This window comes from Gopherus evgoodei, chromosome 2 (assembly GCF_007399415.2).
Source record: "Gopherus evgoodei ecotype Sinaloan lineage chromosome 2, rGopEvg1_v1.p, whole genome shotgun sequence".
In the NCBI taxonomy this organism is placed as follows: Eukaryota; Metazoa; Chordata; order Testudines; family Testudinidae; genus Gopherus; species Gopherus evgoodei.
This window is the reverse complement of record NC_044323.1, coordinates 286,233,906-286,257,491: the sequence shown is the minus strand read 5'-3', so window position 1 is coordinate 286,257,491 and position 23,586 is coordinate 286,233,906. Positions and strand designations below refer to the sequence as shown.

At 45.2% G+C, this 23,586-nt stretch overlaps 1 protein-coding gene across 1 annotated transcript in view; it reads left to right on the top strand.

The window, feature by feature from the left end:
• The window catches only part of COL22A1 (collagen type XXII alpha 1 chain), a 327,940-nt gene that overhangs the window by 141,018 nt on the left and 163,336 nt on the right, over positions 1 to 23,586 (top strand). Inside the window, 6 exon segments of the mRNA XM_030553879.1 lie at positions 1,722 to 1,997; positions 3,042 to 3,122; positions 3,792 to 3,905; positions 4,504 to 4,548; positions 10,015 to 10,068; positions 12,674 to 12,712. Coding sequence (XP_030409739.1) covers positions 1,722 to 1,997; positions 3,042 to 3,122; positions 3,792 to 3,905; positions 4,504 to 4,548; positions 10,015 to 10,068; positions 12,674 to 12,712 — 609 coding nt within the window.

The following is a 23,586-nucleotide window of genomic DNA, read 5'->3' as shown; positions in this document are numbered from 1 at the left end:
CAGAAGAGTGTGGATCACATAAAACAATAAACACAACATAGGTCACTTTTCGATCTTTCACCCTTCACTTGGGAGTTCTTTGGGGCCACCCATTGTTGTGCCCTGCCTTATGTATACTGTTACATGATGGGTGGTCAATCCCCCATGGAGTCCCTTACCCAGCTTCTGTGACCTTGCTGTCTCCTGCCTGATGCTTCCTCTCTGGTTACCCCTATTTCTGTGTGTTTCTTTATTTAAACCCCTCCTGGTGACCTTTTCTCTTTTATTCTATTCCTGGTAAATTTCCACTGTTCCTACCTCTTCCCCTGCCTCCCCCTTCATTCAGAGGCATAAGCTAGAATGGTTTTCCAAGGCTTTTTGAACTGCTTTTTAGCATAACCTTTGTATAGTTAAAGTACTGTCATTAACCTAAGTCTTTCCCTTTGTCCCTGTCTGGTGTGTACCAGCTACAAGACTTTGGTGGATCCACATACATGTAGACACGCATGATACTGCAGTTGTTCATAATGCAACTTCACGGTAAAAAAACGGAATTCATATGTTATACGTACATAGCCCCAATTCATCATGAGGTGCAATCTATCATCTGTTGCCATATAGGTTTTTTAATACCACACCATGTTGTCTTTTTTGTTTGGGGAGTGGGTTGTTTTGCCTAATGTGTACATTTTAGTTTGTTTTTACTTGTGATTCCTGAGTGGGCTGCCAGTGCTGATTGATTTAGCAGCGCTTCATATTATTATTCCTTTGGATTTGAACTTCCAAAGGATGTGGAGAGATATTCGAGACACTCGGGCAGCACAGGGGATGGGTGTAGTATAAGAACCTAGCTAGCTGGCTAGCTAGAGTCTAAAGTCAGCCAGTGAAGAAAGGTTAATAGCACTATCTTGATAAATTACTAGCTGATTTTTGATAAAAGGAAATGTAACTTACTGTGAAACCAGACTCCCTTCATTCCAAATCCTATATACTAGACCCAGAGAATCAGTCATTTCCTGTTGTTCATAGCTGAAAAATTGACCCCCTGAAGTTGGGAAAGCAAAAAGCCATGGGTAAAAATTTCAAAAGTGCCTAAGTCCCATTTTCAAAATGACTTTGACACTTAGAAGCCTTAAGTCTCAGTGAAAGTGAACACGACTTAGGCTCCTAAATGCCTTAATCGCTTTTGAAGATGAGACTTTGGTGCTTTAGAAAATGTTACCCTTTGTCTGCTTGCTTCTACATCCATGGCTCACTATGTACGGTACTTGAGCAGTCCGATGGAGGAATTATGAGAAACAATATGCTCATAGCAATGGCCTTGGAAAGAGAAAGAGAGTTAGCGGGTGGAGTGTGAATTCCACAATACTAGAGGTGTTAGGAGTTTACCTATTACAGATTAAACTGGGCTCTTTCTCTCTCATTTGAAAACTTGATTGAATTTGAGTCCAGTCACTCAGAGCCCCTTCCTTCTTTGTCACGGCTTGGTCATTTCAGTCATAATGGTAGATAATTTAGGACATCATCTAACCTCTTTAACATGCCTTGTCTTTTCTCAATCTCATTTCCTACTCCATCTTCAGGCATGTCCCCCACACCCTGCTTATATCTCTTTCCCATCCCCCCTGCTATTAATAACTTTGACTCTGTAAAGCACTTGGGATACAGTTTATGTGAAAGGATGAGTGTACGGAGAATGAAGTTGTGTTTGTATCGGCAGCGTTCTTCCTCTTGATTCTCAGGTCTCTATCCGCCTGGATGGAGAGAACAAAGCTGTGGAGTACAGTTCCATTGGGCTGACCAAGGATGCAGTACGAGTGGTCTTTCGAAATGCCCGAGTAAGCGATTTGTTTGACCGCAACTGGCATAAGATCGCCCTCAGCATTCAGTCCAAGAGCGTCTCCCTCTACGTTGACTGCAAACTAGTGCAGACGTTGCCTATTGAAGACAGAGAAAATATTGACATTCAAGGGAAGACCGTGATTGGCAAACGCCTGTATGACAGTGTTCCCATAGACGTAAGTACTGAGTCTGTGGATTCATTATCAGGGGAACGATGTCCATCTGTGCAAGGGTGATGGGGTTTTCTGGTGTCACACTCTCACTGTACCCTCTCTTTATTCATTGACATTTTCTGAATCTTTGCGTTTGATTAATTGTCTCAGAATGGCTGACATCTCATCAGATACCAGGGTTTCCATCTTCTAACCTGAGAATACTGAAGTGTGCAGTACAGGGATAGAAAAAGGGGGCTCCATTTCATCCTTCCGGCCAGTCTGAGCTTGCCGTTGTTAACCCATGTCCTCAATCATTGGTACCGATCACCCGCAAACATAATCACCAAATGTATGTAATACCAAACAACATATGAACATCTCTTTGCTGTCCCAACCTGGCCCTACATGAGGTTTAGTAGTTAGAGGCAGGAAAGACTCATTAAATCACTGAGTCCTCTCCTGCAACATCAGAATATGGTCCTCACCGTGCAGAGAATACATCTGGCATTAAATTTGTACCATGCTTGGTCTTAGTGAGAAGATCAAGATACTAACACTGGGCCTGATTCTCTTCTTACATGCATGTAAATCAGGGGTAACTCCATTAAAGTTATAAGGGGCCTGGGCAAAGTGAATGTTGTGTGCATGCAAAATGATTTAGTAGCATTTTACCCACAGGGGGAAATGACTGTGTGAGTTGAACACAATGAACACCATCCTATCCAATTGAAATTGCAGGGGGAATTTAGGAAGGCAGAATGTAACTTTCCAGATAGGAATTTGGCCAGGACGCAGAGGTTAATATACATCCTTATTCTTGTGAAAAGCACCACAGGATCTTTAATGAACCCAGAGAATCAGAATCCTATTAGCATAGTGCCCTTCACAGAATGCTGCGGTATTGGCAGAGAAGGATGCGTGTCAGCTATGGAACCCCCAGAACCGTCATGATCCGGCCTTTGTCTGTATTGTCTGCACTCTTTGTATCGAAACAATGGGCACAAGTTGGCATTAATAATTCACAGTCACTGAAACACGGCCCTATTATCTGTCTTTGTTTTCTAGTTTGATCTTCAGCGGATGGTAATTTACTGTGATTCCCGACATGCCGAGCTAGAAACCTGCTGTGATATTCCCTCTGGACCAGTAAGATGTTGTTTTGTTTTTATATATATACACAGACACTCTTAGTTTAGATTGATTATCCAAAAAAGGGGTTGCAGCTGTGTAAGTCTGATGTTATAAAGGTAGTGAATCAAACCAATAGAATTGGTAACACGACAGTGATGAGTTTACTGAAAAAGAGAAAAGTGTAAGGAATTAAACTTTTCCATGTCTCTTTCACCTGTCAAACTATCAGGGGAAAGAGAAAAATCTGAAGGGGTCAACTGCTGATTGAAGAATAAAAATTCCATGTAAAAGTAGTCAGTGTGTTTGCTATTGCTGCTGTATGGGAAGAGCTAAGACAACAACATTGCTAGTTAGTAGTCTCAGTCCACTCGCCAATGGACAGAGATCTGCATTGCAGAAAACACCAGCACAGTGTGGAAGAAGTGTGCAGTGCCTGTGTCGCTGCTGTAGCTATTGTTAGGATAAACAGGTTTGCAGGGTCCAGACTGGTACCTTTCACTAGTAGTTTTAAAAACCCCAAATCCAAGCAAACACTTGATTCTTCTGATCCTCAAGTCTCTGGAATTCGACATAGTTTGCAACATGTGTCAGAAAATACCAATTTGGCTTCCATAAAGTGGATCAGGGGCAAACGAGGTTTCTAAAAGGGAAGACCTGATAATGACACGAGCTGTTTGCTTTTAGTGCCAGGTGACGGTCATTACTGAAGCACCACCTGCTGAAATAAGACCCACTGTCGGCAGCGAACAAGTGGGCCCTCCAAACACCCTCAACTGTTCCTGTCCTGCTGGAGAAAAGGTGAGTGTGTGAGTGACCCGGTGTTCTCTTTTGGTAGCCTTTGTTTCTTCTCCCTGGCCAGCCCCTTTGGTTTTGGGAGTAGGATCTAGAAGAGGACCTGTAGTGCCTGTCAGGGTCACAAACTCCTCGATTGTAAGCTTGTTGGGAAAAAGGACTATGTCTTAGGGGTTTTGTCAGCACTCAGTTCACTGGATCTTGATCCTGATTGTGGCTTCTGGAGATCAACCTGGAAAATGAAGCAGCAATTTTTACCGCCCTTTGTAAGTACAGGTTTTCTAAGACATAACAGGAATAGGCTGGTAGGGTAAATGCGAGCCATGCAGAAACAATTTCTTTGCCTTTAGTGGAGTTGAGCCTGTTTAAGTCAGCAGTGAATGGGGCCTTTAAAGTGTTAGCACTGCTGCAATAATTTCATCTCTGACTTTTTTCTTTTTGTGTGTCGTTGCTCCAACCTTGAGGCCATGTAGCTTCCTGTCCATTGCCCACTGAAATGGACTCTTCCATTGTGGGGCTCTTTCTACTGTCTCTGATGGGCCCCTATTTGCTGGCATGTAGTGAGAAGAGCAGTCTCCAAATAGTCTCCTTGTTCTCTCTTTAGGGTGAGAGGGGCCCCGCTGGCCCTGAAGGTCCTAGAGGTCAAAAGGTCAGTAGTATGTTTTCCATGTTGTCTATTTAAAAATACCATATGAGGTGCTGGGTTATTCTGTATGATGGAAAAAGTCTAAGGAACAAAGTCCAATAAACTAACAGCAGACAAGAGATGGGTTGGATGTGTCCAGGGTGGACTATGGGGAACCCAGTAGTTAGTGTGCATGTCTTGACTATGCTCACCCCTAAGTTTCACTGAATTGGCTTTATGTATCTTCTAGAAGCACTACCATGCCACATTTTTGTTTCTACATTGGCTACATTCTTGTTTCTACATTGGCTGTTTCTACATTGGCCTACATCACAACTTTGATGGTGATTCTCCAGTAATTCTGCACTGTCCCCAAGCTAAAAGGCCACATCATTACTGTTAGTCATCCACCAGAACTTTACTGAGACTAGGGTAGGAGGATGGAGCCCTGTAATCCAGTATCCCACCAAGAGCATTTGAGTCATGGGGTGAAGTTAAATATGGGCTATATTTCTAGACAGGTTTCTTCTTAGAATGCACAGAGTAAACCAATCATTCTTTCCCCCGATGATTCTAAATCCTACTTAGCTGGATGATGCTTACCTCTCATGAAGTGTGAGAGGCAGCTCTCTTATTCTGTACGATTTGGGAGGTTAAAAATCCCAAAGCCTGTTATTTTAGAGAGGCTCACTGTGCTCTCAATAGTTAAACGTTTCTGGGATGCGGAAAGAAATGCTTTAGATGTATATTTTCTGCTGGGGCAAATGGAGACAGGCCTGTTGACTTTAAGCTGCAGCTGTTTAAAATGGCTGAGAATTTGGCCCGTTGTTTCCATTGGACTATAAATAGCCCTGTTCCTATTTTAATCTGTGACAGTTTAAGTGACGATGGGCTATTCTTCAGAATGACAGAACCATGAGAAACGACTGCGAGAAGAACACAAAAGGATGACAATGATAAAACAAAGAAAGAAAATGTGTATTGTCTCATCCACCGGCACAGCCCGGTAACAGACTCCAGAAACACTAGTGACTAGCCCACTTCACTCTCAGGAAAATAGTGTGAACACAGTTCTGTAGAGGGAGGATTGAATTGCAAGCCTTATTCACTAACCTATGGCTAGTAATCACCTGGCTTTGATGTTCCATAACCCAGGTGCATCCAAGGACCTATAAGGTTTGTGTAACAGTGATCTAATGAGCTGTGCAGCGACCCAGGGGTTGGGGACTCTTGAATTTTAATCCAAGCTCTGCTGATGAATCCCTGTGTGGGAGAGGGGAGGTCATTTAACCTCCCTTACCTTCAGCTTATCTATCCACTAAATAGAGCTAATTTTTTGTGCCTGCCTCACAGGGATGCTGTGAAGATTAATTAGTAAATGGATGTGAAGCCCTTTATGGCATTTGTGGTCCACTTAATATCTAGGCTAGATTGTCAGTCCTTATGCAGCCCAGAGAAGAGTATCATCTCTGCTCCAGCCTTTACATGTGTAATGCTGACAGACCCTGGTCATTGACAGGCAGGAATGAACCTGCGCCCTCTGGAGTTTAAAGCATGAGCCTCTACCACATGAGCTAAAAGCCAGCCTGCTCTTAGCTGAGGCTGTAGAGCAGACTCATTTAACTCTCTCTCTAAGTGGTCTTGGTGCCACTAAATGGGACAGAACACCAAAAGAGAAAAAATAAAAGCCGCGGTTGGCGGCACTCTACTGCCACCAATTCATTCTTCAGTGACAATTCGGCAGCAGGTCCTTCCCTCTGAGAGGGACTGAGGGACCTGCTGCCGAATTGCCACTGAAGAGCCGGACGTGTCGCCCCTTTCTGTTGGCCGCCCCAGGCACCTGCTTGCTGCGCTGGTGCCTGGAGCCAGCCCTGACCCTTGGGGAGTCCAAGCTCTGCCCGCTCTACCCTCCCCCCAACAGCAAGAGCAGTTGTGCAAGCATGTATACCTGACAAAAGGGTGAAGTAACTTACTCCCTCCCCAGAGGAAGGGGGAAGCATTCATTCTTTAAGTCACAATTCATTCTTTGCTCTGTTCCAGGGGCAGTGTCACTACACACCATCCTCGGCTCAGGGCAGTCAGTAAGGGTACAATCTAGCCCTAAATGATTGTGGGAGCTAGTTTTTTCCCTCAGATAGACACACTCCAACCTCATGGAAGTCATCAGCAGTTGTGCATATGGATCCCAGGGCCCTTAGCCATTGATGCTGAGAGTGATTCCACAAGAGTACGTTGATTTCCTCTGAGGGGAAAAGTCAGGGCAGGAAAGCTTGGAGGACGCTCTTATTGTGACATTGTCTGACTCCTGTGAATGTTCCATGCAACTGAGCAAAAATCAGAAATAGGGGAGGAAGTTGATAACCTTCTATTTTTCTTCAGTTTAAGTCCCATAACCCAGGGCAAACCATAGGAACTCACAGAGATTAGAGAAAGGAAAAGTTCCTTTAGAGGTGGTTGTCTCTGCCTCAGCCCACTATGTTGTCAAAGAGAGGGTAATATACTGTGCATGCTTTGTTTTGGAAGGAGATGTAGCAACAAAAAAAAATAGAGAGAGACTCAGAAATAGACTTGGAAGAATCAGTGTGTGTACAGGGGAGACTGAGTTTGGTTGTTAATGTGCTGCAGAACACAACTGTTAACACCATTTTTATTTAAATATTCTTGGATGCATCATGCTTTTCACACCTATTTTCATAGGCTTCTAAGGCCAGCAAGGAACACTGTGATCATCTATCCTGACCTCCTGTATAACACAGGCCATAAACTTCTCTGAATTAATTTCTGTTTGAACTAGAGCAGATCTTTTAGAAAAACAAAGATCCCATCTTGATTTAAAAGTTGCCAGTGATGGAGAATCCACCACAACCCATGTAAGTTGTTCCAAGGGTTAATTACCCTCCCTGTTACAAATTGGCACCTTCTTACTAGTCTAATTAAAGAATTAGACTTCAGCACATCTCTCTGGGTTGTCTTCATCAGAGAAAGTATGTGTCCTGACAAGAGATGGAGATGAACATTTCTTAATTACAAGTCCACAAGGGCAAATCGAATTCAGCACCATATCAGAAATCATGTTTAAATCCCATTTTATCTGGAATGAGGAAATCTTGGGCTGCTCCACGAGCTACTGTAGCTGGCTCTATGCTATTCCTTCCCAGTTAGGGGGACCATATTTCTCTATGCTGAATACGGGACAACGGGTAAAATTACTCGTATTCAAGCTGGTTCCATGGCAACCAATCAGAACTATGCAGTACAAACATTCAAATTCACATCAAGTTGACTGAGCCCCATTAAAAAGAAATACTGCATAGTCTGATTGTTTTCACACACTCCTCCCCCCCCACACACGTGGAGAGGTGGCACACACACACACTCTGTACACCTCGCTCACACGGGGAGGGTGACCGACCAACTGACCTGACCCTACCTGCCTGCTGTTCTCTGCCCTCCATACCTTGCTGGGCCCCCAGAATGGAGACACCTCTCCTGGTACCTGGCACCGCAACTTCCTGAGGCAATGTGGGGGGGACACATGGGGTCACATCTCCCCATTCCCCAGATTTCTGCCAGGGTTCACTCCAGAATGTGGCAGCAGCAGCCTTTCAGCTCTGTGCAGGAGGGAAGAGAAGGGAAGGGAGCTGCTTCCAGTTGCAGAAGAGGAGGAGGGAGGAAGAGATGACCTGGCCTGTGTCTTTGCAGAGCTGATCTCTTCCCTCCCTCCCTCCCTCCCTGCCACACCAGGCTGGAAGCAGCTTGTCCCTTCCTGCCTGCACAGTGTGGAAAGGCAGCTAAGGGGTTGGGGTGGGGTGAAGAGGGTGCTAAGCCCCTGCCACAGGGGCTGCTGGGAGTCTGCAGGTTTGGGGCACTAACAGGCTGGAAATCGCTTCCCACCCCCACTCCAGAGCTTAGCTGAGGAGCAGAAAGGCTTCCCCACTGTGCCAGTGCTGTGCGGGGCTTTGGCACATGCAGGGCTTGGATCCTCTTGGGCAGTGCCCTGAGCTGGAGGTGTTGGGCTTAAAAACGGGATGTCTGGTCACTCTATAACCTGGAGTAGGATGTAGGAGTCTAGCAACCCCTGACTGATGTAAGAGCTTCCAGCAAGAGGAGCCTTGAGGTTGCTCTGAGTTGTGCTAGGGGCTGAACTGGCCCATGTCCGTGAGTGGGATTAGAGTGTGGAAAGATCATTCAAACCCGTCTTTGTTCTTATCCCTAAATTACACAGAATTCAGCTCCAGAGCTGGTAGAAACTTTTTGAACAAAAACAAAACAAAAATTTGAATTTTTCACAATTTTTTTTTAATTTTTCTAGTTTTTATGGATGAAATTGGAAAATGAAAAAATCTCACATTTTTCAGTGTATCACTTTTCTTTCCCCCCCTTTCTCATTTCCCCCTTTCCCATTCTTGCTTCCTTTTTCAAAATAGAAAAAGGAGGGCCAGGGAAGAAAACCCCACAACATGGAAAAAAACAACAAAAAAATTCTGAAACAAAAATGTTCATGACAAATTTGGAATAAATTAAAAATGGTTCTGTATTGAAACCTGCAGAACAGAGATGACTGACATTTTTGAAATTTTTCATTATTTTTTCCTTTTTGGGAACCATTTTAAGAAACTAAGGGATAGAGCTCTCGGGATCATAGGTGACAACTTTTCCTGACGCTGGTGGGTGCTCATGTCCCCCCCGCCTTGACTCCACCCCTGCTCGGCTCCCATTCCAACCCCTTTCCCCAAAGTCCCTGCCCCAACTCCGCCCCCTCCCTGCCCCTATTGGACTCCTTCCCCAAATCCCCACTCCAGCCCCGCCTCTTCCCCGAGTGCACCGTGTTCCTCCTCCTTCCCCCTCCCTCCCAGCGCATGCTGCTGCAAAACAGCTGTTTCACAGCGGGAAGCCTGGGGGGAGAAGAGGTACACTCAGGGAAGGAGGCAGAGTGGAGGTGGAGGTGAGCTGGGGCGAGGTGCTGCCTGTGGGTGCAGAGCATCCACCAATTTTTTCCCATGGGTGCTCATGCTTGGGATCTAATGCAGCCCACATTTCAAAGGCTGGGAATCCTCACTGTTGAAAAGGAATTGTAAAAGTAAGGCCTTCTGAGGGTGCCCAAAGGAGACGTCTCTTTGCCTTGACATTGCCCCTTCGAGGATTCTATGCGTATTTTTAAATCCGTGACTGCGTATAAATCACCCAGGCTTCCCATGTACTGGAAACAAAGTGATGCATGAATGGACTTTCTGATTGCAGCAGCAGCTTCCCTGTTGCTAGCTGTTAAGCTAGGGCTTTGGGAAATGTGGGCTTCAGTATTGGGAGGCAAATCTTTGATACACTTAAATAACAAAGACATATTTGAAATATTGAATATACAAACATTAACATGGGGCAACTCTTGAGTTGAATCAATTGGGTGGCACAATCAGCAGTGGCCATGTGCCTTTCAGAAGAGCAATGTGTTTTACAGTCTTGTGGTGCTCACATCCCTTTCCTTTCCTCCAGGGAGAAAGTGGCAGCCAAGGACTTCCTGGTTTAAAAGGAGAAAAAGGAGACTCGGTAAGTCAGAGCTGTCAGAGGCTGACTGATTTTGTAGTGGAATGTGAGAGATGGCAACAGGGTTGTTCTCCTACTGATTGCATGAGGCTTATGTTACTGTGAAAGGACTTCTGCTTATTGAGCGGTCCCTCATGGCCAGAGCTCTATTTTCAGCAGACTCCCTCTATTCTTTGTCTTCATGGCTTTTTAGGTTATGTCTACACTGCAGTTAGACACCCATGGCTGGCCTGGGTCAGCTGACTCGGGCTTGCAGGGCTCAGGCTGCAGGACAGTGAAATTGCTGTGTAGATATTTGGGTTGGAACCCGAGCTCTGGAACCTGACGAGGGGAACTTCCCAGAGCTCTGGCTCCAGCCTGAGCCTGAAGATCTACACTGCAGTTTTACAGCCCTGGAGCGCGACTTCAGCTGATACAGGCCAGCTGTGGGTTTTTAATGGCAGTGTAGATGTACCTTTACAGACATGTCCTACCACCTTCCACTTGGGGCTGTTTTAATGACCGCAAACAGTCCCACTATAAAGTCCATCACTGCAATCCAAAGGTTCCCACGTATCTCTGGCTCTTCTGCTGTCTACAAAGAGCTCTTCCCCTGCAATAGCATAGGTGTCTTTCCCTGGAGTTTTGCCTTCTGGCTCTGGCATCCTTCTCTCACCAGTGTTTCCCCTGTTCTAAGGGAGAAGACCCCACCTATATACTGTCCTTCTCCAGGGAGCTCTTCCCGCTTGGCTGGAAGAGAAGGGAGCCCTGCCCCACTCTACACTACAGAACTTCAGATTCCAGGCCTTTAAAAGAACATTGTCCTAGTTACCCAGGGCTGCTTCCTCTCCTCCACTAACAAGCCATTTCCTGGGCTCTTGATCCTTCCAGCTCCCTGGAATGGGGTTTTCTGGCCCACTCTGTTCTTCAAGGGTCAGTATTCTCCGTGCAGCTTGTGCTCATCCTCTGAGCAGGGATGATATTCACCCTTCTAGTGTCAGTCAGCTGATGCCATTTTCTGTGTGTTTCAACACTTTGTCACTCAACCCGAGGGCTAGTTGGCCTGTCGTTGGCCTTTTAGTTAAAATGTGCGAATTGGATACATTGACTGCGTAGCACATCCAGGAGGGACACAAAGGAAAGAGTCAATCTTCGCTGTTTACAGGTGACATTAAGGTGACATTGGGATCTCATTTCAATCAGGTGCTCCTGATAAAAAATGACACCCTCTGGTTCATTATTTAATAGAGAAAAAAAGGCTGGATTTTTAACAGCGATTGGGACTAATGAAAGCTGAGGGTGTGTGTTTTTGGAAGCTTAATGTCATAAATATTAACTAACATCATATGTCGAATCGGGAGTAAGTGTGGTCTGGTGAGAATGGGGATGCTGGGGTTCAGAGAGTCTAGGTTCTTTTAAGCTGCTATTTGTTGTCTGAACTGGGGAAATCGCTTGATCTCTTTGTGCTGCCCTGTTATATAGGTGTGTAGATGGGCCGACTCACCCCCGCAGCACCTCCTGCTGGTGACTTCTGGGAATTAGCTTGGTCCCAGCCCAGAGCGCCCTCTGCAGGCCGGTGATCCACCTGTCCTCTGCTGGCCCCTGTGTCCCTCCCTGGACCCCGGTGCCCCTTTAAATGGGTCTCCCCTCTCCCAGGGGAACCCCCACCCCACTATCACACTTTGCCTCAGTATTGGCTACTGCCCAGTCATTGTCTAGCCCCCACACCCTGGGGCAGACTGCAGGATCAGCCTCTCATCATAGGCAAAGGAGTTTTGGCCTGGCTGTCTTTACCCACCCTCCGGCTGCCCTTCTGCAAAGCCAGTACCTCGGAGGCCTAGAATTAGGCCCTGCAGCTTGGGGAGTTGCGGGCCTAGGGCTTCCCAGCTCCTAAGGCCTTTCTCCAGCCCTGCCTTCCTCTAAGTCCCCTGGGTGAGTTCCCAAGCAGCCAGGCCTGTCTCCCTCTCCAGTCAGAGACTGTCCTGGCCTTCTGGCTTCACTGCCTCTTATAGGGACCTGCTGGGCCTGATTGGAGCATGGTCACAGCTGGCCCACTTTCCCCAATCAGCCCAGGCTTCGGGCCCCAGTGTACAGGCTGCTTTCTCCAGGCCCAGCCCCCTTCCCAGGGCTTCTTTTAACCCTGCAGGGCAGGAGCAGGGGATCCACCCTGCTACAAGGTGTAAAAATATTGATCTATATAATAAGTGCATCTTTAATTAAATAATGTGTAACCCTGAAGAAATGTAGGCAATTTCCTAAGCAACCACTTGATTTTGTTGTTGCACATCCCATGTTCCTCTCCCACCAGGATTTATCTCCATCTCACCTTACATTTTGTCTGAACTTCGCTCCTGATCCTGCAGTTGGACCAACAGGGACAGACCTTTGCACCTTTGTAGGACAATTGCAGGACCATGACCTTGGATTGTAAACAGTCCCAGAGCATGATCTCTATCTTCTGCTTTTCTTCATGTAAAGAGCCATGCACATATGCCCCTGTATAAATAATCATGAATAAAATCTGCATGGGTGTTTTGACAAATAATATTTATAGAGTGCTTTGAGATCCTTGAATAAAAGTTGCAATGTAGTATTCTATATTAAATTTACCTCCCCCTCTCCTTTCTAGGGCAGAGGACCATATGGCAGAGGAGAGAAGGGAGAACAGGTATGGTGATATTGTTAATTATACAACACGGTTAGATCATAGCTCACTCCACTACTTTGTTTAACTCAAATTCTAATTTTGGGACCCATGGGAACTTCCAGAGTAAGACCTGCAGGAGGAAGACCATTATGAACAAAGAGAATTCAGAAGGTCTGCACTGGTTGGATTTTAGTAAAGGAAGCAATATACTTTCTCGCACACACTTCATCAGAAATGTTAAGATTTGTCACTGCTTTGACCCTGGGGTAGTCTCAATTCCAGCTGCGCAAAGTGTGTGTAAAATGCAATCAGATCAGAATGATAACACTCACTTGGACAAGTGGGAAGGACTACACAAGGAGCAATGCGATGGAGAATCAGGCTCCGTCTAATGGATCAAAAACTGGCTCAAGAAACATGAACAAACGGTACGGATAAGTGGCAGGGTATTGATTTTTACAGAGGTATCCGAGCACTGAAGGGACTCACCCATGGTCTCATCTTATTGAATATTTTCATTAATGATCTGAAAGAGGGAGAAAACAGCATGTTTCTGTTATTACAAATATTAATAAGGATGCAGAAATAGGGTCTAGAGAAATAAAAAATATGGATGCAAAGTAACGAAATGAGGTTCACTTGGAAAAATGTTATTTTGTCTATCTGGGAAAATATATTCAGTGGAAATCAGTAATGGCAAATGAAGCATGGTAGGGATAGTGCTTGGCAACTAGACATGGGTTTCTAGGCTATTAGGCAGCAAAAACAGTCAATGCAAATTTAGGCTGCATAGGCAAAACATGACCTTATGGAGAAGAGAGATAATAGTCCCACTGTATCCCTGTGTTACAATCACACTGAGAATATCACACTCAGTTCTGGGCACTGGAATGAGGCTGACAACCTGGAGAACGTAGAGAAGAGCAAGGAAAAAAGATAGAGGGCTGAAGGGATCGCAGGATGTGGAAAGATTAAAAGAGACAAATGTGCCTAGCCTGGCTAAGTGATAATTCTAGGGGGACATGGAGAAACTCTACAGATATTTGATCGTTAGTGGAGGAATGGAAATAATTAATTAGGGTGGTACCGGGGGGTAATGGGATGAAATGAAGAAGGAAGACATAAAGCGTCCTGACCATGAGATATAATTGTCTGCTGAACTCTCAAAGGAAACAGTGGACAACTATTTAAAACTATATTAGACAATACATTAGTAAATGTCCTGTAGGGAAGAATCCTGCCCTGGCAGGTAGAGATGGAGTCTATGACCATTTGAACCTTCCTATCTCTACTTTCTTTGATTATAATCTATTGATCATATAAATCTGAAATGCTCCATTTGACCTTCTTACATTGCAGATGAAGGTTCCTTATTAGAAGAAATGTTACTAAGGCAGCCCATAGACATGGGAAGAATAAAGGGCAAATTTCTGCATTCATATGTGTGCGACCTTTTCCAATGACAGGCAGAATTTGGCCTACAATTGACATTCTAGATTTACAATGCAGCTTTTAGAAATCAGCCAGTGTTTTTCATGTGACAAGGGTCACTCAGCCCCCATGAAAAGCATTATATTTAATATGTTGGTGCTGTAGTAGAAATAAGGTCTGATCTGGTCAAGAAGGGTCTGAATGGTAGGAGGTGCCACCTCCTGCCTTGTTCACCCTGCTGAGGAATATGGTGAGCATGCAGCTTTTGATTGAAAACCAGATACAACATCTGGGCTGAACTTCTCTGATTAGGTAGCCAAGGGGCATCCTTGATGGCTGCCCACCAACATATAAAGATCCATGAATTTATGACTGGTTACCTCTGTTTATTTGATACGTTTGCCAACAGAGGCATTCAGTGGGCCTACATTTAGTAACAAAGGAGCTGTGTCTTGTATATTTGCCCATAGAGAACATGAGCACGGTCTAGGCATGTTTTGGCACAGTTCTTGGTGGAAGGTGGGTCTCTGCTGAGCATGGCTGGCATGTTTGACAGCAGGAGAATGTGCTATTACTGAGCATGCCCACTGATTAAGTAGCAGAAGAGCTGACACCTGCCCAGCACGTCTTTTGAGATCAGCAGCACAGAAGGTGTGGCTCTGTTGAGTGTGGCTGATAAATCTAGCAGTAGTGGAACAGGGTGTACATATGTCAGAAGAAGGGGTCCTGGTGTGATTGAAGTAACTGGTACATTTGGCAGTGGAAGTGTCAGATGCCTAACTGTGCTAGACCTACTTTGTAGTCCCAGCAGAAGAGGAAGAGAGCATGTGTATGTTTCACTGAAAAGGTTCACTGAACTGGTATACTTGGCATCAGAGGACTCACACACCTCCTGGTATGTTTTCGTTTTGCCCGCAAAATGGTGGAATAAAACATCTCTCTCTTTCCCTTCACCTCGACTATGGAAGCTTTATATTTCCCTGTTACCACTCAAGAAAGAGATTTTAGAGTCATTGTGGATAGTTCTCTGAAAACATCCACTCAATGTGCAGCAGCAGTCAAAAAAGTGAACAGAATGCAGGAATAATTAAGAAAGGGATAGATAATAGGACAGAAAATATCATGTTGCCGCTATATAAATCCGTGGTACACCCACATCTTGAATACTGTGTGCAGATGTGGTCACCCCATCTCAAAAAAGATATATTGGAATTGAAAAAAGTTCAGAAAAGGGCAACAAAATGATTAGGGATATGGAATGGCTTCTGTATGAGGAGCGATTAATAAAACTGGGACTTTTCAGCTTGTAAAAGAGACCGCTAAAGGGAGATATGATTGAGGTCTATAAAATCATGACTGGTGTAGAGAAAGTAGATAAGGAAGTGTTGTTTACTACTTCTCATAACACAAGAACTAGGGGTCACCAAACAAAATTAATAGGCAGCAAGTTTAAAACAAATAAAAGGAAGTATTTCTTCACACAATGCACAGTCCACACGTGGAACTCCTTGCCAGAGGATGTTGTGAAGGCCAAGACCATATCAGGGTTCAAAACAGAACTAGATAAATTAATGGAAGATAGGTGCATCAATGGCTATTAGCCAGGATGGGTAGGAATGGTGTCCCTAGCCTCTGTTTGCCAGAAGCTGGAAGTGAGCAACAGGGGATGGATCACTTGATCATTACCTTTTCTGTTCATTCCCTCTCGGGCCCCTGGCATTGGCCACTGTCAGAAGACAGGATACTGAGCTAGATGGACCTTTGGTCTGACCCAGTAGTGCCATTCTTATGTTCTTACCTGTGTTTCTGGGATTGTGGGCTGTTAAATCTGCTAGGGGCAAGTAAATGGAGAAAAGAGATTGACTTTAAAAGCCAAAAGCAGGGCCTCCTTTGTTCTGTTTTGCACTGTGATCTCTTTAAGGACAGGGCTCATGTCTCCAGTGCTGATGGAAGAGAAATTACCGTGTTTTGAGACAAAGTAGATGGTAAGATTGTATTGCCTTCGTAAAACCTCATTATTATGTGTGCTGGGTAATTCAGAATGGTCTTAAGCATTCATCAGAAGTCAGTTCCTGATCTTCTAGAATGAAAGGTGAGGCACTGGTTTGCTTCTCCATTCTGCTATACCAGCTTTGTGCCAGTGTAACTCTGCTGACATCGATCAGGGCATGGATCATCTTTATATTTTGATATAGTACAGCGCCGAGCACATTATTGATGGCAAACCAACAAACAACCCTGGCTGAAATCCTCCACTCCTTATTGGAAAGTTTAGGAATAAGAGTTTGATTGTTTTAGAAATTCATAACGAAAGCTGAAACGGCATCCTTAACTTGCCCTGTTGTGCCTAGGTATTACTGGAATGACTTATGTGTTGTATTGTCAGGTGCTGAAGTAGGTACGCACAAACCAGGAGAGTGACAGGCACAGTGCCCAGGCCTTGTGCCCCAAATATTGCACCATAGTCACAAAATTTGAACTTGTACATGCAAGCAGTTAAATGCATGTGCAAACGTGTGCTTGTATAATCCACTGTTCAGTATGTGTCACACTTCCCACTCTGTGTCTGATCGGCACAGATGAGTCTGCTTCAGCTGCCAGCTATGGGAGTTAGTCCTTTAGTTCAAACTATAGACATTCATAAAGATCCGGGTGCAATCTCTGGTCACTAGCAAGGTGGAGGGCTGGGGGTGGATGGGGAGGGATAGCTCAGTGGTTTGAGCATTGGCCTGCTAAATCAGTACTTGGTCCTGCTAGTGAAGGCAGGGGGCTGGACTCAATGACCCTTCTGGGTCCCATCCAGCTCCATGAGATAGGTGTATCTCCATATATTAAGGTGGATGTTGCACTTGTCCATGTGTATGTACTTGGTTGCATACCTAATTACATGCTTTACACATACACTGTATGCAAATACAATCATCTGTTAGCACATGCTCATGCCAACTTTGTGGTCACCATCTAAATGAAACCTTGTCTCTTGTGGGAGTGCAGATCGCGCCTAGATTAATATCCTAAGGCATAATAACCATGAGCAGTACTTTGTGCTGTCTGTGATTTGCCCCATCGGTTGTCTGAAAAGCTCCCATCCGCACTGGACATAATCTGCCCCACTCAGTGCTGTCTGAGCTGACAGCAAATCCTGCCACACAGATCATCAAGCCCCCACCAGCCCAGGGAGAATCAACATAGGTGAACTGGAAGATGGGGCAATGACTGTAGAGCATTATCTAGGGTGATTTAAGCAAGACAGGGTTACAGAGGCTCCAGATCAAAGTCTAGGAAAGTCAGATCTGAGACAGTAGATACTGTACCGTGTGAGGTCTGCAGCCGTGTCCGCATTCCTAGGGGACAATCATGCACATCACAAGGCAGACTGCTCTTTGGATTCTTTTATTTCAAAAGGCTTTGAGGAGTGAAGTGCCCTGCCTTGCAAAGTGCCAAGCATTTCCTGAGACGTGCTGAGCCACCCTTAATTCAAACTAAGGGCAATGAAACCTTACGGTGCTCAGCCTCTTGCAGCATGCAGCCCTCAATGAACTTCAACAGCATTCCTGTCCATGGGGAGAGTAGAGAAACTGCACCCAGGTCTCCTGCATGGATAGCACAGAGAAGTAAGCACACGGTGGGTCTGCACCAGACCTGTGCCTCCGCTAACTCCCACAGGGACCATTACATGGTTAACCCCCTCATAGGACACAATCCAGTATCCAGATAAAGTAAAACACCCTAAGCTAGGTACAGGGCCGGCTCCAGGCACCAGCTGAGCAAGCAGGTGCTTGGGGCGACCAATTCAAAGGGATGGCACTCCGTCCGGAATCGGAGCTGCCCGTCCAGGGCTTTGGCAGAAATTCGGTGGTGGGTACCTCATTCCCTCTCTTCCTATTTGAGCTGCCACTGAATTGCTACCGAAGAGGAAGAAAAGAAGGACCCACTGTCGAACTGCCACAGAAGTAGCGGCGTGGTTGAGCTGCCGCCGAAGTGCTGCCACTTGTCTTTTTTTTTTTGTTTTCTTTTGGCCATGTGGGGTGTCAGAAAAGCTGGAACTGGCCCTGGCTAGGTAAGGAAATGGCTGGACCGTAGTTGCTACCCTCATTGTCCAAAGGAGAGAATGCTGTAGGAAGATAAAACTGGGCAGAAGAATTCACCCATGCAAAGGCACTGGAAGTGTGTTTCATTACAGAGTATAACGGTGTAATGATATTGAAGCTGTTCCACTGGGTATAAATAATTAAAGGATTATTGGAGCAGGGGGACCTGGACCCTTGGTCTACCACATGGGTGCCCATATCACCAGGCTACAAAGTTGTTCTCTCCATCTCAATGACTTTAATTATCCAGCCACAGTGGAACAGCTTCAACAGGCAAGACTGAGAGCCCTAGGTCAGAATTCCCCATAGCTCATTGGTTAGAGCACTGCTCTGAGAGGTACAAGACCCCTCTTCAAAGCCTTTCTCCCCATCAGGCAGAGTGGGGAATTGAACCTGGGTCTCCCACATCCTAGTTAAGTGCACTAGTCACTGTGCTAAAAGTTATACTATGGTCAGAACCACCTCCTTCTCTGGCCAGATTTTGCATGGGACCCAATCAGGGTAGGTATGCTTAGATGCTGCCTATCATATCAGGCCCCACAAGCAACACACCTATCTTTCCCCAGTTTCTTGATCACAGTGGGAGATAGATGTCCACATACCTGGGTTGGGGCTGCAGTTCGCATGCCCGGAGTCAGAAACAGATGTGTCTAGGGAACTCTAACACTTACTGTAAAAACTTAACCCTCCAATGCACGTAGGCACCTATAAGGTTAGCCGGGAGCTGAGCAGAGCTTTTGTGAATGCAGTGGTACCTAAAAATGGGACTTAAGTCGGGGGTTTAGGCACCTCCATACCTTTGTGGGAGTATTAATAGTTCCTTTCTCCTGCACTTTGTGTTTATTTGAGGTAGTGACTGTGTCTCACTATGTGTTTGTAAGGTGCTTTGTACAATGGAGCCCCAATCTCACTTGGGCCCTGTAGCTGCTACCATAACACAAATAATAGTAACAATAATTAATAAAAATCCCTTTTAATATATAGATAGCCTTGGTGGAATGAATCAGTGGATGGATGGCTTCCTCATAACCACCTCACTACATTTTGGCACCAAATTGTGGGGGGAAACGCATGAACATTTGGAGATACTTGTTCATCAGTTTGAAAATGCCACCGATCAGCATTCTTCAGTGGCAATGAATGGTTGGGGGAAGCTGAGCTCCTTAGAACCTGGTTCACAGCAGAAATCAGCAAAGTTCTGAGGATGTTGCACCTGGTGGTTTTCATGACCAGGGCAGGGTGAGACAGGGATGTGCTGCTTTTTAGTTCATAAATAAACTGGTTAGAATAGGGCAACTAGAAATCAAGACTGCTGGGTTCAGTTCCTAGCTCTGTTACTGACTTGACTTGTCTACGGTTGTTGGATTTAGTCTGCAGGTGCTGGGTGGTGTTAGTGGCCTGTGACATGCAGGAGGTCAGACTAGATGATCTGCTGGTACCTTCTGGCCTTAAAAGCTGACTGTAAGGTCACCCAGCATTTAATCTCACTGGGTATGTCCACATGGGGCTAAAAGATCTGTAGCATGACAACAGCTGGCTCGGGTCAACTGACTTGGGCTGCGGGGCTAAAAATTGCTGTGTGGATGTATGGGCTCAGGCTGGAACCAGAGCTCTGGGACCCTCCACCCTTGCAGGGTCCCAGAGCTTGGGTGTTAACTCGAGCCTAAATGTCTACAAGCAATTTTCAGCCCTGAAGCCCAAGCCCTGTGAGCCCAAGTCAGCTGACCCAGGCCAGCTGCAGGATTTTTATAGCTGTGTAAACATACCCTTTAGGTCCTTCATTTACCACCTGTGTAATAACAGCTTACCTACCTCCCAGGGCTATCATGTGGCTTTTGATTATTTAATATTTGTAATTTTCTTCTAGGTCTCAGATAAAAGCGGGTACATAATGGTTAAGTGTTCGTGGTTTCCGCATGTACTCTCCATTCCTTTGTCTGGTCAGGGTAGTTTCATTCTATGATTCTAGTATTTTTTTAAACCCTCTTTCCTCGACTTAGAGTGCTTTCTGCATGGCTAGCTGAATAACTGAGGAGCTGCGGTTGGGTTGGCTTCTTTTCCCTTAAACAATAATTAAAGGGTTTTAGATAAAATCAGTGGGTTTTGTGACCCAGAATAACAGCTGCAGATTGTAACAAACAACTTGAAGCCAGATCACATAATAATAATTTTGCATCCTGACAGCTTAGTTCTCAACACTGAAAAAATTCCAGGGCTTGTACAGATTTTTTTCCCCTTTACACAATCTAAGTGAACACATTTTTAGTCCTGGTCTCTCACTGCCAGGCCCATGGCTGGTACACAGTGACATCTGCTGGCAATGACAAAGCTGTAAACTCTCCACTACCTTTTTCTTTCTTTCTTTCTTTCTTTCTTTCTTATCCTTGCCAGACTCAGCTCCGAGTGTGAAAACGAATAGTATCAGAAAGCTTTTGCATCTCTCCATTCTTCTTCTGGTGAGAGTTCTGTAAAAGAGATTCCTGTGATTCAGTCACTGATAAACAGGCCAGGATGCAGAATGCTCTTTAACACAGTATTACGACTGACAGGTATGGATTAGCTGCTTGTCAAGAACAGGTGAAAAGAGCCTTCCTAACCAGCTAATATGCATGTAGAATATAAAATGAGCCTGTTATTCTAGTCAATTACAGCCTTCAGAGGTGCTGCACAAAACAGATCTTTGTCACCCCCAGCAGATCTGTAGTCAGTCAAAGGCATCACCCCATCACATGTGATCTGCCATCTTTCCCCTGACTAAGAGCTTTGAAACCTGTTCTTATGGCCAAGTTTCCCCTCTCCTTATCCATTCATAAGATCGGAAGAAGAGCAGAGGCAGTGTCATATACTCCAGTTGATTGATAAAGTTAGGCAGTCAGGTCTTCCTTCTGCATATGACAAACCCCTTATCCAAGCTTGCTGCCAGGCTGACCTTCCCCTTTAGAGGTTAAAAATAGCAACTCTGACAGGTAGGGCAGATAGATCACTCTGCCCCGGCCACACTAACCTGAGATGCTGTAACTTCAAATGTCAGTACCGTCTGGGCTCTCTTACATCAGCAAAAAGCTGCCAAGTCGCCTGTCTGATGCTTCTGGGTAACAAACCAAGAATGGGACACAAAAAGACTCTGCTAGGAAGCCATTGCCTTGATCAGAAACATTTTTTATCAGTTCAGTGGAGGAGTGCACATTATTATGGTCAACTCTTTTTACAGCCCCAGAGGAGCATATAGTACTTTACAGACCAATGAGACTGGGTCTACCGTGAATAGTTCACAAACTTATGGCAAGAGTCTACCCTGGGCAGCCTTAAGTGCACCAGGTCTCAGGGCTGTATTGTGGCAAATCACTGGGACACAGCTTCAACCCATGTGGACAAAAGTGCAGAATCAGGGCCTAAATTCAGAGAGACCTGTTAGGTGTGTCCACTTCCTACTCTGTATGACATATTCATTTTGGACTTGGTGCAACATACGACAAAAACCTTTGGGTAAAAAAAAAAAAAAAAAGCCAGAAATGGTGTCCCTAGGGAAGCTGGGCAAGGTGAGTTAATAGGTTTCTCTGACAGGGCAAGACCAATACAGACCAATGAGACTGGGTCTACCGTGAATAGTTCACAAACTTATGGCAAGAGTCTACCCTGGGCAGCCTTAAGTGCACCAGGTCTCAGGGCTGTATTGTGGCAAATCACTGGGACACAGCTTCAACCCATGTGGACAAAAGTGCAGAATCAGGGCCTAAATTCAGAGAGACCTGTTAGGTGTGTCCACTTCCTACTCTGTATGACATATTCATTTTGGACTTGGTGCAACATACGACAAAAACCTTTGGGTAAAAAAAAAAAAAAAAGCCAGAAATGGTGTCCCTAGGGAAGCTGGGCAAGGTGAGTTAATAGGTTTCTCTGACAGGGCAAAACATCCACCTGGTACCTGACAAATCATCTGGGAGCTGCACAGCTACAATCGCCACATGCTATTTATAGGCCGGACGATACAAATTAATCAATGTCATGCTAAAGGCAACCGTGTTCTTGTTCTACTTCAGTGCACACTCACCATCCAGTACCTGGCAAGCTGTTTGTCTGACGGAAGCTTTGATCCTGAGCGAAGACAGATGAAAGCTGCGAGGATTGTTTTTACCTAGAGACAAAGAGCACGTTATGTCACACAACTGCTCACTATTTGTCACATGTCACATTTCATATTGAATCCAAATATCTATTTTTGGTGGCACAACATTCACATTCACAACATTCACAAAAACATGTTCCTGGGTTTGTTTGGGGGGTTTATTTATTTATTTATTTATTTAGGTTCTTTTAACGTGCATCTGCAGGGACAAAGCAGTAGGGCAGTGATTCAGTTCGATGAGGCTTTATAGGTCTGACAAGTTACCCAGGAAAAGGACAGACCCTCTCCAGAATCTGTCAGAGGCAGGGTGACCCATCCAGAATAGGATAACACTGTCTTTGGAGTTTGGCCCCTTGTGTCCATTTCTGTTATTTCTGAACCAAGGGCAGCTTGGTACATAGCACAATGCCATCTCTACCCTCTTTCTTAACTTTTTTCAGCACCAAGGTCCTTGGCAGGAGCCTGTCGATTTAAATAGGATTTGATCAGAGACAAACACACAGAGTGATTACTATTTACAAGGCACTGTAGGTACACTCAGGGTTTAACAAAACACAGGCACAATTAGCTATAGTCTTTGCTGGCATTACTCCACCGACTTCCTTTGACCCAGTCTGCCCTGAGAGCTGCAGGGAAAGCTGCAGCAAAGGAAATATTGGCACTGCCACTCTAAAAACAAACCCCTTCATGTCTGGCTCTCTCTGTGCCCTGGCCACATGCTCTGTGGAATGCAGATTTGACTCCACTCTGCTGTTGTGGTGTTGTGTTTGTTCAGAACCATAGAAAGCAGAGGGCCTTTTCAGAAATGTAAGTGCTTCCAAAGGGGCCTGCACAAACAGCCGTTCTCTCACAGAGCTCTGGCTGGCACTTGTAGAAATTTAGTAATTTTCCTCAACAAAACTTGGAAAAGCAGAGTGCTTTGGAGGACTGTAAGTCTATCAATTCTAGCTGATCTTTGGCCTCGGTTTCTGTACATTCAGCCAGAAATAGGTCCGTAAACAATATGAATGTGCCAGAGTTTTTTCTTTAACTTTTGAAACTCTTAGACACGGTGATCAATTGATCTCGGAGCTGTTGAATGGAGTCGTTTCAGATAGTGTAATGAGCTCAGTCAGTGCACACGGAAATACTTAGACCCAAATATTCTCTCTCACTTCACTTTCTTTGCACCATCTACTGTGCAAAGGGGTAGAAACTGGCTTCACAACAGGGGATATCCTAGATGTGGAAGAGTTACTATCCGGCAT